We start from the raw sequence: 16,366 nt of genomic DNA, 5'->3' as shown, positions 1-16,366 counted from the left end.
TCCTTCACATTCTCCATACTCTTGGTATTCGGAACAAAGCTTTATCCTGGATCTCCTCTTACCTCTCCCATCGTACCTTCAGTGTCTCTTTTGCTAACACCTCCTCCTCCTCTATTGATCTCTCTGTGGGGGTACCCCAGGGCTCTGTCCTGGGACCCCTTCTCTTTTCTCTCTACACACTCTCTCTAGGTGACCTAATCACATCTTTTGGGTTTAAATATCACCTCTATGCTGACGACACACAAATTTACCTTTCAACCCCTGACCTTACACCTGCTATACAGACCAAAGTTTCTGAATGCCTCTCTGGAATATCATCCTGGATGGCCATCCGCCGACTGAAACTTAACATGGCAAAAACAGAGCTCCTTATACTACCTCCCAAACCTGGCCCTACTACATCCTTCCACATTGCTATTGGAAATACGATCATTCACCCAGTAGCCCAAGCACGCTGCCTAGGGGTCACACTTGATTCCTCTCTCTCATTCTCCTCTCATATTCAAAACGTTTCTAAAACTTGTCGCTTTTTCCTCCGCAATATCACAAAGATACGCCCTTTCCTCTGTTACTCAACTGCTAAAACTCTGACTCAGGCCCTCATTCTCTCACGTCTCGATTACTGCAACCTCCTGCTGTCCGGCCTTCCTACCTCTCACCTGTCTCCCCTACAATCTATCCTAAACACTGCTGCCAGAATCACTCTACTCTTTCCTAAATCTGTCTCAGCGTCTCCCCTGCTGAAATCACTCTCCTGGCTTCCGATTAAATCGCGTATCTCACACTCAATTCTACTGCTCACTTTTAAAGCTTTACATTCTTCTGCCCCTCATTACATCTCAGCCCTAATTTCTCGCTATGCACCATCACGACTCTTGCGTTCTTCTCAAGGATGTCTTCTTTCTACCCCCTTTGTATCTAAAGCTCTCTCCCGCCTTAAACCTTTCTCACTTTCTGCCCCACACCTCTGGAATGCTCTTCCCCTCAATACCCGACTAGCCCCCTCGCTATCCACCTTTAAGACCCACCTTAAGACACATCTGCTTAAAGAAGCATATGAGTAGCACTGGATAATCATGGACACATGACACAAAGCTTGGCCTCCTGCAGACGCACTTACTAGTATTCCCTCCTACTGTCTCTGTACGTTCTCCCTACCTACCAATTAGATTGTAAGCTCCTCGGAGCAGGGACTCCTTCCTTAATGTTACTTTTACAGTATGTCTGAAGCACTTATTCCCATGATGTGTTATTTATATTTGCTATTTATATGACATGTATTACTACTGTGAAGCGCTATGTACATTTTATGGCGCTATACAAATAAAGACATACATACATACATACATAATGTTCTATGTACCTTGCAGTGCTATTCCTACCACTATGGATAATATGAGCCATATGATCTAAACTCCACTCACAAGAGGAAGGAGATGCTGCTTCTGCTGTAAACGTTGCTTGTGTGAGAGTGTGTGTGTGTGACTGTGTGTGACAGAGAGAGAGTGTGAGTACTGTGTGTGAGTACTGTGTGTGACACTGTGTGACAGAGAGAGTGAGTGTGACAGAGAGAGTGAGTGTGACAGAGAGAGAGAGTGTGACAGAGAGAGAGAGTGTGACAGAGAGAGAGAGTGTGACAGAGAGAGAGAGTGTGACAGAGAGAGAGAGAGTGTGACAGAGAGAGAGAGAGTGTGACAGAGAGAGAGAGAGTGTGACAGAGAGAGAGAGAGTGTGACAGAGAGAGAGAGAGTGTGACAGAGAGAGAGAGAGTGTGACAGAGAGAGAGAGTGTGACAGAGAGAGAGAGTGTGACAGAGAGAGAGAGAGTGTGACAGAGAGAGAGAGAGTGTGACAGAGAGAGAGAGAGTGTGACAGAGAGAGAGAGAGTGTGACAGAGAGAGAGAGAGTGTGACAGAGAGAGAGAGAGTGTGACAGAGAGAGAGAGTGTGACAGAGAGAGAGAGAGTGTGACAGAGAGAGAGAGTGTGACAGAGAGAGTGTGACAGAGAGAGTGTGACAGAGAGAGAGAGTGTGACAGAGAGAGAGAGTGTGACAGAGAGAGAGAGTGTGACAGAGAGAGTGTGACTGTGCGTGTGTGATAGTGACTGTGCGTGTGTGTGCGAGTGTGAGACAGTGTGTGCGAGTGAGACAGTGTGTGCGAGTGTGAGACAGAGTGTGTGCGAGTGTGAGACAGAGAGTGTGTGTGCAAGTGTGAGACAGAGAGAGAGAGTGTGTGCGAGTGAGAGACAGAGAGAGAGTGTGTGCGAGTGAGAGACAGAGAGAGAGAGGGTGTGCGAGTGAGAGACAGAGAGAGAGAGTGTGTGCGAGTGAGAGACAGAGAGAGAGTGTGTGTGAGTGAGACAGAGAGAGACTGTGTGCGAGTGAGACAGAGAGAGAGTGTGTGCGAGTGAGAGACAGAGAGAGAGAGTGTGTGCGAGTGAGAGACAGAGAGAGAGAGTGTGTGCGAGGAGGGAGAAGGTGGGAGAGGGGAGAGAGAAAAGGAGGGAGAGGAGAGAGAAAAGGAGGGCGAGGAGAGAGTGGGAGAGGAGAGTGGAGAGAGAAGTAAGGAGAGAGAGAGATCGATCGATCCGTGGGGGGTGATGTGAGATGCAGGGGGGGGGGTGATATGAGATGCAAAGGGGGGGTGATGTTTAAACTAAAATCATTACAAAATATATACACATTGTTTATTCAAAAGTATGAGTTAATTATTATTTATTACCCCTACTGCTTTACACGTCTATTTTGTGATTTACCCCCTGTCGAACATGTCATTCAGATAGGGGTTCCCTGAAATTTTACGACATACTTTAATGGTTCCTCCAAACAAAAAAGGTTGGGAATCACTGATCTATAGCCTTGGCTATGTTCTACTATAACTGAAAACAATTAGCAGAAGCTGGAAAATACTGCCTACATATGTGAAGGTCGCTTTTCTGCTTACATATACCATTTAACGTAGGGAAAAGTTCAAGCAGACAAAATGGAGGTCCTGGCTTTTATTTTAACCCTTTCAGTCCCTTTCACTTTGAGACCTCACTAACTGTCCCAATTTTAGGTTTGTAAATTGTGCGAGAAACGAGGAAGAACAGAACCTTGTGGCGTTGCAGGACCACAGGAAAATCTACTACAGAACCTGCACAGACCTCCCCCCACACACAGATCTCCTGCTCTGGTATGGAGATATATATGGGAAAGAGCTTGGTATCAAGAGGGCACGCTGTGGAAAAGTAACGCGCCAGCACAAGGTAATCAGGAATATGTGTGTTAGGCTAAGGCCCCGGTAACGCCGCTGTAACGCGCGCCCGCGAGATTGGCGGCGCGTTCAGCCGATTCCCCGGTCTGCAGCTCACTACAGGAAGAGAGACCGGGGGGCGTGGCAGGGGAGAGACGGGGCGCGGCCATGACTTCACCCGGCAGGTTCGCCCTCATTGGCTGAACCGCCGGGGGTGTGCCGTATCGCTCGACGCGAATAGAATTGAGAGCAGGAGCAACTCTCGCCCGAGCGCTGCGGCCCCCCCTCGCAGCGGGCCCGGCGCCATTGAGGGGAGGGCTCTCGTCCGTGGCGGATGCTGTAGTAGGCAGCGGGGACAAAGCCTCAGTAACCTGCCAGCACAAGGTAACTAGGAATATGTGTGTTACATGGTTTTTACATCTCTATTGTCTTATTACTGGTGTTAAATTGCAAATAGTGATAGATCTGCATACACCATTACAGGTCAACTAGAACTTAATATCACTAAACCTGACTTGAGTCAAAGGGCCGGATGCATCAAGCTGCGGTAACCAAAAATGCCATATTACCGGCCTTAAAAAAAAGTGCCTTATTACCGTGCAATGAATCAGTGTTGTAGCGCCAATAATAAAGCACTTTTTTTCGGACCTGTTAAAAGCACCATATCTGATACAAAACAGGCATAGAACCACATTTTCAAGTAAAAACTGCCATACATCAAGTTCGGATATTTATCGGAACGGGGTGAGCGGCAGAAATACCGCAAATATTTTATCACCTACTCCTGGCTGGTGTTAGCCCTGTCTTTCCTATGTATATAATGGCTAATATACTGCCCATTATATACATAGGCAAGATGAGCTAAACTAACATGGAATACAGGATAAAATAGTTGTTAAAATACATTACAGTACATATTAACCCCTTAGTAGTACACAGGTCAACTAGTCATCGGTTTAATATACACAGGATAATATAAACATTAAACTAAACTACCCCCCTTTGACACCGTAGTGGCTAGTAAAGCATGGTTACAACAAAAAACAGACAAAGATGCCCAAAGCTACTTCCAATGTGACAAAAATACACAGTGCAATACCTATATATTCTCTGGAAAAAAAGGGTCATTTAGTTTAACCCTTTGGCAAAAGTGTCTTAAGCCTGTTGCCACTTTAAAGGCATAACTGTAGCAGGTCCTAACATTCCCTGGGTTCAAATTCTACTTTTATTTGATTGGTACTAATGTTGCCCGTCAATATATTGTATGTGTGGCAAATTACTAACAATAGGTAAACCAGGATATACCTGATTTACCAAGCCAACACAACTAGATTTCCATGATGGAATAACTGATTAAACTCTGATCAAGCAGCTATCAGTATTTGGAATAGACACGCCCCATGTGTGTTTGTGACCTCACATCTAGAGCTTCTAGATTGTGGATACACTATACGCAGTTTAAGCAGTTTTAAAATATTTTTGTAAATAGTTGTCCTATTTGGTTGTCCCTATTTAGGGATCTAGTGCCCCGGGTTTATTACTAAATCCGGAGTTTAAGAATAAATATTGAATATTAAATTCTGGAATTAACCTACACTAGTAGGTAATAAACGTTATCAATATGGAATTTTTTCCTTAAACTATCCTCAGCTATGGAATAAGAGGTATCCATTAGGAACAACGAACTAATACAGTTTAATACTGCTTTATTTTGGTGTGTTTATTATTTAGTGTGTCTGTTTATTAGAATTGGTCATGGATTCTATTTTGCCAATTTTACTTCTACTATTTTTAGAATTATAATTAAAAGGTTTTTATCTTTTATGCCAATCATTACATTACATACGAGACAGTGAGTGCATTCTGTAGGGACTCTTTCTTTTGTTATTCATATGCTATTTATTCCTATTGCACCTCAGCCTATAGATATAGTTGTTAAGATGATGCGGGAGTCTCTTCCCTTTCCCCTACCCTTACCCTAATTATTAGACCTCGTTACTGGCCAGTAAAGCATTGCCATTCTAGTCGCTAAGGTAATTTAGGGGTTAACCCATCTCAGCACCACTTCCCCCCCTTATACCCCCCCCCACAGGAAGCTGAACCACCCTCCCCGGGGCAACTACCGTCATCACCCACATCCCCTACCTCTGTCCCCCTTCTAGACTAATGCCCAATATCCCTTTCAGACAAATGTGGTTTTAAATATTAACAAAAAATATATACACGTTTAAAAAAAACCAAAAAAGAATATTCAAAATACATTGATTATCACTGTGGATAACTAGGCCCTCTCAATTGTGGGGGGTTGGGGGGGGGGGCAGATATCCACATTGGCGATAAATGGTAACCCAGTAATAAATACATCAACAATATTACAATACATTAATAACCCCCCTCAGTGGCTAACCACTATGGTAATGAAGGGAGTTGGTTTATGTACCATGTGATGAATGCCCTTTTTTGGGTGCTGGGATGTCACCTTAAACTAAAGGGAGGGAATCACATTCCTTTTTGAAGTGAAACTTCCTTAGTGGCACCTCATTCGAACTGGGGCAAAAATGAATTGTGGAGACAGAAATGAAACGGATGTGACGTCAGTGCTGGCAGTTGAGGCCGGGCTGTGTTCTGGCTCAGCCCGACCCCAACACTGACATCACACCCGCTCCACAAATCAGATGCGGCGGCGGCGGCGATAGCCGCCGGCGCCGCTCCTAATGGCCCCCGCTCCCCCCACATGGCTGATGACATGCGGCGGCGGCGATAGCCGCCGGCGCCGCTCCTAACGCCGCCATTCCCCCCGCACATCCGCTGCCAAGCCGCGCATGCTCAGTAATCATGGGGACTGGAGGAAAGCCACGCATGCGCAGAAGCGGTTGGCAGCGGCGCCGTTCCCCGCCCGCTGCCACGGCTGTTGACATGTGTCCCCGTCTGCTGCCCGGGACAGCAGAGACCGCCCGACCGGGACAGCCCCCCACCCACCCTTTCCTTACCCGAATGGGACCTCCCTCCCAGCCCACACATGGGCCCGCCTAACTTCCACTACCGCTGCCATGCCGCGCATGCGCAGAAGCGGCTGGCAGCGGCGCCATTCAGCCCTCCAGTGACGCGGGCGTTTGCGGGCCCCCCAGGAAGCGGTGGTACAAAAACCCGGGCGCAACCCATGCGGACCCCCCCAGACCCCCCACACACTGATGGACCCCCCCGGCCCCGCCACACACTGACTGACCCCCCCCCGGACCCCCCCACACACTGACTGACCCCCCCAGACCCCCACACACACTGACTGACCCCCCCAGACCCCCACACACACTGACTGACCCCCGCACATACTGACTGACCACCCCAGACCCCCACACACACTGACTGACCCCCCAGAGACCCACACACACTGACTGACCCCCCCAGACCCCCACACACACTGACTGACCACCCCAGACCCCCACACACACTGACTGACCCCCCAGAGACCCACACACACTGACTGAACCCCCCAGACCCCCACACACACTGACTGACCCCCCCAGACCCCCACACACACTGACTGACCCCCCCCAGACCCCCACACACACTGACTGACCCCCCCAGACCCCCACACACACTGACTGACCCCCCCCAGACCCCCACACACACTGACTGACCACCCCAGACCCCCACACACACTGACTGAACCCCCCAGACCCCCACACACACTGACTGAACCCCCCAGACCCCCACACACACTGACTGAACCCCCCAGACCCCCACACACACTGACAGACCCCCACACACACTGCCTGACCCCCCCAGACCCCCACACACACTGCCTGACCCCCCCAGACCCCCACACACACTGCCTAACCCCCCCAGACCCCCACACACACTGACCCCCCAGAGCCCCACACACACTGACTGACCCCCCCAGACCCTCACACACTGACCCCCACACACACTCACAGTCACACGCACACTCAGTCACACACACTCAGTCACACTCACACGCACACTCACAGTCACACGTACACTCACAGTCACACGCACACTCAGTCACACTCAGTCACGCGCACACTCTCAGTCACGCGCACACTCTCAGTCACGCGCACACTCTCAGTCACGCGCACACTCTCAGTCACGCGCACACTCTCAGTCACGCGCACACTCTCAGTCACGCGCACACTCTCAGTCACGCGCACACTCTCAGTCACGCGCACACTCAGTCACGCGCACACTCTCAGTCACACGCACACTCTCAGTCACACGCACACTCTCAGTCACACGCACACTGTCACACGCACACTGTCACACGCACACTGTCACACGCACACTGTCACACGCACACTCTCAGTCACACGCACACTGTCACACGCGGAATTCACACTGCCTGACCCCCCCAGAGCCCCACACACACTGACCCCCCCAGAGCCCCACACACACTGACCCCCCCAGAGCCCCACACACACTGACTGACCCCCCCAGACCCCCACACACTGACCCCCCCAGACCCCCACTCACAGTCACACGCACACTCACAGTCACACGCACACTCAGTCACACTCAGTCGCACTCGCAGTCAGGCGCACACGCAGTCGCACGCACAGTCACAGTCGCACGCACAGTCACAGTCGCACGCACAGTCACAGTCGCACGCACAGTCGCACACTCTGTCACAGTCGCACACTCTGTCACAGTCGCACACTCTGTCACAGTCGCACACTCTGTCACAGTCGCACACTCTGTCACAGTCGCACACTCTGTCACAGTCGCACACTCTGTCACAGTCGCACACTCTGTCACAGTCGCACACTCTGTCACAGTCGCACACTCTGTCACAGTCGCACACTCTGTCACAGTCGCACACTCTGTCACAGTCGCACACTCTGTCACAGTCGCACACTCTGTCACAGTCGCACACTCTGTCACAGTCGCACACTCTGTCACAGTCGCACACTCTGTCACAGTCGCACACTCTGTCACAGTCGCACACTCTGTCACAGTCGCACACTCTGTCACAGTCGCACACTCTGTCACAGTCGCACACTCTGTCACAGTCGCACACTCTGTCACAGCCGCACACTCTGTCACAGCCGCACACTCTGTCACAGCCGCACACTCTGTCACAGCCGCACACTCTGTCACAGCCGCACACTCTGTCACAGCCGCACACTCTGTCACAGCCGCACACTCTGTCACAGCCGCACACTCTGTCACAGCCGCACACTCTGTCACAGCCGCACACTCTGTCACAGCCGCACACTCTGTCACAGCCGCACACTCTGTCACAGCCGCACACTCTGTCACAGCCGCACACTCTGTCACAGCCGCACACTCTGTCACAGCCGCACACTCTGTCACAGCCGCACACTCTGTCACAGCCGCACACTCTGTCACAGCCGCACACTCTGTCACAGCCGCACACTCTGTCACAGCCGCACACTCTGTCACAGCCGCACACTCTGTCACAGCCGCACACTCTGTCACAGCCGCACACTCTGTCACAGCCGCACACTCTGTCACAGCCGCACACTCTGTCACAGCCGCACACTCTGTCACAGCCGCACACTCTGTCACAGCCGCACACTCTGTCACAGCCGCACACTCTGTCACAGCCGCACACTCTGTCACAGCCGCACACTCTGTCACAGCCGCACACTCTGTCACAGCCGCACACTCTGTCACAGCCGCACACTCTGTCACAGCCGCACACTCTGTCACAGCCGCACACTCTGTCACAGCCGCACACTCTGTCACAGCCGCACACTCTGTCACAGCCGCACACTCTGTCACAGCCGCACACTCTGTCACAGCCGCACACTCTGTCACAGCCGCACACTCTGTCACAGCCGCACACTCTGTCACAGCCGCACACTCTGTCACAGCCGCACACTCTGTCACAGCCGCACACTCTGTCACAGCCGCACACTCTGTCACAGCCGCACACTCTGTCACAGCCGCACACTCTGTCACAGCCGCACACTCTGTCACAGCCGCACACTCTGTCACAGCCGCACACTCTGTCACAGCCGCACACTCTGTCACAGCCGCACACTCTGTCACAGCCGCACACTCTGTCACAGCCGCACACTCTGTCACAGCCGCACACTCTGTCACAGCCGCACACTCTGTCACAGCCGCACACTCTGTCACAGCCGCACACTCTGTCACAGCCGCACACTCTGTCACAGCCGCACACTCTGTCACAGCCGCACACTCTGTCACAGCCGCACACTCTGTCACAGCCGCACACTCTGTCACAGCCGCACACTCTGTCACAGCCGCACACTCTGTCACAGCCGCACACTCTGTCACAGCCGCACACTCTGTCACAGCCGCACACTCTGTCACAGCCGCACACTCTGTCACAGCCGCACACTCTGTCACAGCCGCACACTCTGTCACAGCCGCACACTCTGTCACAGCCGCACACTCTGTCACAGCCGCACACTCTGTCACAGCCGCACACTCTGTCACAGCCGCACACTCTGTCACAGCCGCACACTCTGTCACAGCCGCACACTCTGTCACAGCCGCACACTCTGTCACAGCCGCACACTCTGTCACAGCCGCACACTCTGTCACAGCCGCACACTCTGTCACAGCCGCACACTCTGTCACAGCCGCACACTCTGTCACAGCCGCACACTCTGTCACAGCCGCACACTCTGTCACAGCCGCACACTCTGTCACAGCCGCACACTCTGTCACAGCCGCACACTCTGTCACAGCCGCACACTCTGTCACAGCCGCACACTCTGTCACAGCCGCACACTCTGTCACAGCCGCACACTCTGTCACAGCCGCACACTCTGTCACAGCCGCACACTCTGTCACAGCCGCACACTCTGTCACAGCCGCACACTCTGTCACAGCCGCACACTCTGTCACAGCCGCACACTCTGTCACAGCCGCACACTCTGTCACAGCCGCACACTCTGTCACAGCCGCACACTCTGTCACAGCCGCACACTCTGTCACAGCCGCACACTCTGTCACAGCCGCACACTCTGTCACAGCCGCACACTCTGTCACAGCCGCACACTCTGTCACAGCCGCACACTCTGTCACAGCCGCACACTCTGTCACAGCCGCACACTCTGTCACAGCCGCACACTCTGTCACAGCCGCACACTCTGTCACAGTCGCACACTCTGTCACAGTCGCACACTCTGTCACAGTCGCACACTCTGTCACAGTCGCACACTCTGTCACAGTCGCACACTCTGTCACAGTCGCACACTCTGTCACAGTCGCACACTCTGTCACAGTCGCACACTCTGTCACAGTCGCACACTCTGTCACAGTCGCACACTCTGTCACAGTCGCACACTCTGTCACAGTCGCACACTCTGTCACAGTCGCACACTCTGTCACAGTCGCACACTCTGTCACAGTCGCACACTCTGTCACAGTCGCACACTCTGTCACAGTCGCACACTCTGTCACAGTCGCACACTCTGTCACAGTCGCACACTCTGTCACAGTCGCACACTCTGTCACAGTCGCACACTCTGTCACAGTCGCACACTCTGTCACAGTCGCACACTCTGTCACAGTCGCACACTCTGTCACAGTCGCACACTCTGTCACAGTCGCACACTCTGTCACAGTCGCACACTCTGTCACAGTCGCACACTCTGTCACAGTCGCACACTCTGTCACAGTCGCACACTCTGTCACAGTCGCACACTCTGTCACAGTCGCACACTCTGTCACAGTCGCACACTCTGTCACAGTCGCACACTCTGTCACAGTCGCACACTCTGTCACAGTCGCACACTCTGTCACAGTCGCACACTCTGTCACAGTCGCACACTCTGTCACAGTCGCACACTCTGTCACAGTCGCACACTCTGTCACAGTCGCACACTCTGTCACAGTCGCACACTCTGTCACAGTCGCACACTCTGTCACAGTCGCACACTCTGTCACAGTCGCACACTCTGTCACAGTCGCACACTCTGTCACAGTCGCACACTCTGTCACAGTCGCACACTCTGTCACAGTCGCACACTCTGTCACAGTCGCACACTCTGTCACAGTCGCACACTCTGTCACAGTCGCACACTCTGTCACAGTCGCACACTCTGTCACAGTCGCACACTCTGTCACAGTCGCACACTCTGTCACAGTCGCACACTCTGTCACAGTCGCACACTCTGTCACAGTCGCACACTCTGTCACAGTCGCACACTCTGTCACAGTCGCACACTCTGTCACAGTCGCACACTCTGTCACAGTCGCACACTCTGTCACAGTCGCACACTCTGTCACAGTCGCACACTCTGTCACAGTCGCACACTCTGTCACAGTCGCACACTCTGTCACAGTCGCACACTCTGTCACAGTCGCACACTCTGTCACAGTCGCACACTCTGTCACAGTCGCACACTCTGTCACAGTCGCACACTCTGTCACAGTCGCACACTCTGTCACAGTCGCACACTCTGTCACAGTCGCACACTCTGTCACAGTCGCACACTCTGTCACAGTCGCACACTCTGTCACAGTCGCACACTCTGTCACAGTCGCACACTCTGTCACAGTCGCACACTCTGTCACAGTCGCACACTCTCTGTCACAGTCGCACACTCTCTGTCACAGTCGCACACTCTCTGTCACAGTCGCACACTCTCTGTCACAGTCGCACACTCTCTGTCACAGTCGCACACTCTCTGTCACAGTCGCACACTCTCTGTCACAGTCGCACACTCTCTGTCACAGTCGCACACTCTCTGTCACAGTCGCACACTCTCTGTCACAGTCGCACACTCTCTGTCACAGTCGCACACTCTCTGTCACAGTCGCACACTCTCAGTCACACGCACACTGTCACACGCGGAATTCACACTTAGTGCAAATAGCTAATACAGGGGATGTGTGCCGAGCACGCGCATTCTAAGTCAAATTTATTTGCGTTTTGTCATTGAGATTGTATTTTGATTTTTAATTAAAACATCACCAACACCAACACAAATACAATTTCTGTGACAAAAGTCAAAGAAGTTTCACTTACTATGCGCGTGCACAGCACAAACAGCTTTTATTTTTTGGAATAACATTCCATGATTTTGCATCGTTTTTGTGTTTGCATTGTCCCCACCACCATTGTATGTGTATATACTGTATGTTAAAATACAATAATTGTGCATTTGGTTCCTGATTTAACAATGCAGATTTAGCAGAAAGTTGGGTCATCCTATAACTATTAGAGACCTGGTACATGGTGCGGTAACGGGAACACCCGGTGACTGATATGTGAGCTTCTAATGAGACACGTATTCTATTCATTGTACAAATAGTTTTTAATTATACCTTCAAAACTGAAACTATCGACTTACTATCTATCAAATTATTTCTGCCACTTTAATTGGTGTTTTGCAGCTAGTGAGATTTCCTTTTAAATCGTTAAATATTATGATCCACTTTAAATGTATAATCCACTACAGCTACTCTCCCGGCCCTAATGCTGCACATTTTGTGCTAAACCCTTCATTTTTACAATGTACATCTACAGTTTACTTCCTGAAGTTTTTGTGATATGCCAACTTACCTCTCCTACATGACCTTTTGTAAGACAGTTTGTGTAACAGTGACTTTTTTGTCTCGTCTAGTACAAAGACAAGCTCCAATAATCCACCCATCCCAGCACTGCAAGGTTGCTTTTAGCAGTCAGGATTACCTCCTCAAACATCTGAAGTTCAAACACCCAAATGAGTATATGGAAAAGATGAGGACAGAACAATCTTGCAACATTCCAATAAATATGACAGAAAATGCATCTTTCAAACAGTCAAGGCAATTAATAAACAATGTAACTGCTTCTCATTCAAAAAGATGTATATTAGCAGATGCCACAGGAAAAGATCTTGGAGAAAGTGAGAAGAGTCTGACTTGGTTATTAGACCAGAATGCACAGAAGAGAACACAGACCGGGGAGAGACCGCATGTATGTGTGGAATGTGGGAAGGGATTTAGTCGGTTATCCAGCCTGAACACACACAAGAGGACACACACAGGGGAGAGACCGCATGTATGTGGGGAATGTGGGAAGGGATTTAGTCTGTTATCCCACCTGAACACACACAAGAGGACACACACAGGGGAGAGACCGCATGTATGTGGGGAATGTGGGAAGGGATTTAGTCAGGCATCCAGCCTGAACACACACCAGAGGACACACACAGGGGAGAGACCGCATGTATGTGGGGAATGTGGGAAGGGATTTAGTGACTTATCCAGCCTGAGGACACACAAGAGGACACACACAGGGGAGAGACCGCATGTATGTGGGGAATGTGGGAAGGGATTTAGTCAGTTATCCAGCCTGAACACACACCAGAGGACACACACAGGGGAGAGACCGCATGTTTGTGGGGAATGTGGGAAGGGATTTAGTGTGTCATCCAGCCTGAACACACACCAGAGGACACACACAGGGGAGAGACCGCATATATGTGGGGAATGTGGGAAGAGATTTAGTGCCTTATCCCACCTGTACACACACAAGAGGACACACACAGGGGAGAGACCGCATGTATGTGGGGAATGTGGGAAGGGATTTAGTCAGTTATCCAGCCTGAACACACACCAGAGGACACACACAGGGGAGAGACCACATGTATGTGGGGAATGTGGGAAGGGATTTAGTGACTTGTCCAAGCTGAACATACACCAGAGGACACACACAGGGGAGAGACCGCATGTATGTGGGGAATGTGGGAAGGGATTTAGTGACTTATCCAACCTGTACACACACAACAGGACACACACAGGGGAGAGACCGCATGTATGTGGGGAATGTGGGAAGGGATTTAGTGAGTTATCCAGTCTGTACACACACAAGAGGACACACACAGAGGAGAGACCGCATGTATGTGAGGAATGTGGGAAGGGATTTAGTCAGTTATCCCACCTGAACACACACAAGAGGACACACACAGGGGAGAGACCGCATGTATGTGGGGAATGTGGGAAGGGATTTAGTGCGTCATCCAACCTGGACAGACACAAGAGGACACACACAGGGGAGAGACCGCATGTATGTGGGGAATGTGGGAAGGGATTTAGTGCGTTATCCAACCTGAACACACACAAGAGGGGACACACAGGGGAGGGACCTATCTCTAAAGCCAGGAATGTTTAGGGATAACCAGCGACTTAGACGCTCACATATAAGAGCACAAGTGTATCTGTGTTACGCTAAATCACAATGAAAAGTGACTTTAGTTTATGGTGCATAAACGAGCATTTTAAAAGGATAAAAAGTTATAACGTTTTAAATGCAAGTTATTTGTATAATTTTTTGTAGTTTTATTTAAAGAAACATTGTCCTCTTAATGTTTTATATTTCCATGTTGTTGGTTCTAATAAAATGTGCGTTCCCCATTATGCTGAAGCTGTCTGTAGCCTCACTTAGCTGTGAATCGGAATAGTTTCACCGCGACCAATTTGCCGTTGGCATTAGGCCGCAGATGGACCCTCCGCCACCAGCCTCTTCTAATGTAAGTTTTATTACTGTTTTGGGTATGGGGTTAATTTAAGGGGTTTGGGGTAGGGGTTTTAGGGTAAGGGATTAAGGTGTGTGGTTTTAGGGTAAGAGGAGTGTGACGGCCTTCATAATAAATGTGAAGGGACTGGGGAGGCACGAGAGTGTGGGGAGGGGGGTGGGGACGGAACTGGAAGCTCCTCACTCACCTCTGGGTTTTTTGTTTGGGGCAAGTTCCGTTTTTGTGGGAAAGTGAGCTTTGTGTTTCCAGGCAGATGTGGGACAGGAGTCAGGTGATTGGCTGGGAGCAGGTGCTGAGCAGGTGGGCAGAGTGCTGTGATTGGGCAGGCCAGAGGGGGTGCGTGGCTAGGGAGTTTGGGCGGGAAAATGGAAGGTACGGTATACAGAGACTAAGCAGATAGGGAAATTACCTGAGGTAACGGGACGTTGGCTGCCCCACTCCCCTCCCTATGTGTTATAATTATAACAGCTAGTTATCTACTATATATTTCTGAAAGTGTTCTATGTGTCCGGGTCTGTATGTGTCTCCCTGTGCCCCTCCCCGTGTCCCTAGCGGCAATCTCATTGGACCTTGGGCTAGGCCAATGAGATTGCTCCCTTGGGCCGCCCGCCCGCCACCGCACACCTCTCATTGGCCTGAGGCGGAGTGAAGGGGACACACACACACACACACTGTCATACACACACACACACGCACTGTCACACACACACACTGGGGGGGGTGTTACATACATTAGTGGGGCTCACAGTGTTAGCAGCACATCTCCCGCTCTCTTCCCCACCGGTCCCGGAGGCTCCGCCTCTCCCTGTTTCCCACGCTTTCACCCCCCCCCCTCCACGTGGGAGCTGCCGGACGGGTGAGGGAGCTGCCGGACGGGTGAGTGAGCGGCTTTCACCTAACCTCACCTCCCCTCACTCACTTCCCCTCCACCCCCCCCCCGGCGCCGCTACAGTCAGCGGGGGAGCGGAGTGAGCGAGCGCGCGCCAGGGACACAGCGGGGGAGCGAGCGCGCGCCAGGGACACAGCAGGGGAGCGAGCGCGCGCCAGGGACACAGCGGGGGAGCGAGCGCGCGCCAGGGACACAGCGGGGGAGCGGCCACAACACGCTGCCTCCCGCCTCAGATCCACGTGGGAGCGGCCGGACGGGTGAGTGAGCGGCCTTCACCTCCCCTCACCCACCCCTCACTACACTTCCCCTCCCTTCCACATCCCCTCCACCTCCCCTCCACATCCCCTCCACCTCCCCTCCACCCCCCCCCCCTTCACCTCCCCTTCACCTCCCCTCCACCCCCCCCCTTCACCTCCCCTCCACCCCCCCCCCTTCTACCTCTTTTCTTCACTCTCTCCCCCCTCTCCTCTCACTCGCCCCTACCTTCCATCAATTACCCCACGCTAACTCAATCCCCCCTACAAAATACATATCACAAAACCTCACCCCTCTAAATACATGTAACCCCAGCTGCAATACATAATAAAAATACCCGCCCCGCCAATACATATTAAAAATGCCACCGCCGCCCCAATACATTTTAAAAAGACCCCTGCCACCCCAATACATATTTTTTTTCAATCGAGCCACATTGGTAAAATCATCCTCATCTCTCCCCCAGCACCCTTCGTCGTCATCCTCATATTTCCCCCAGCACCCTTCAT

General features: G+C 51.7%; 2 protein-coding genes across 3 annotated transcripts in view; both read left to right on the top strand.

Moving 5' to 3' along the window:
• Positions 1-14,582, top strand: part of LOC142466826 (uncharacterized) — a 140,250-nt gene extending 125,668 nt beyond the window's left edge. Inside the window, exons 2-3 of the mRNA XM_075572313.1 lie at positions 3,057-3,246; positions 12,818-14,582. Coding sequence (XP_075428428.1) covers positions 12,925-14,349 — 1,425 coding nt within the window. The 5' untranslated portion in view covers positions 3,057-3,246; positions 12,818-12,924 and the 3' untranslated portion in view covers positions 14,350-14,582. The remainder of the gene's footprint in view (positions 1-3,056; positions 3,247-12,817) is intronic.
• LOC142466812 (uncharacterized) overlaps positions 1-16,366 on the top strand; it is a 557,357-nt gene that overhangs the window by 367,838 nt on the left and 173,153 nt on the right. The gene's annotated exons all lie outside the window — the stretch shown is intronic.

Source organism: Ascaphus truei, chromosome 15 (genome assembly GCF_040206685.1).
Source record: "Ascaphus truei isolate aAscTru1 chromosome 15, aAscTru1.hap1, whole genome shotgun sequence".
NCBI classification, from domain to species: Eukaryota; Metazoa; Chordata; class Amphibia; order Anura; family Ascaphidae; genus Ascaphus; species Ascaphus truei.
The sequence above is the reverse complement of the archived record's forward strand: the minus strand, read 5'-3'. Positions and strand labels throughout refer to the sequence as shown.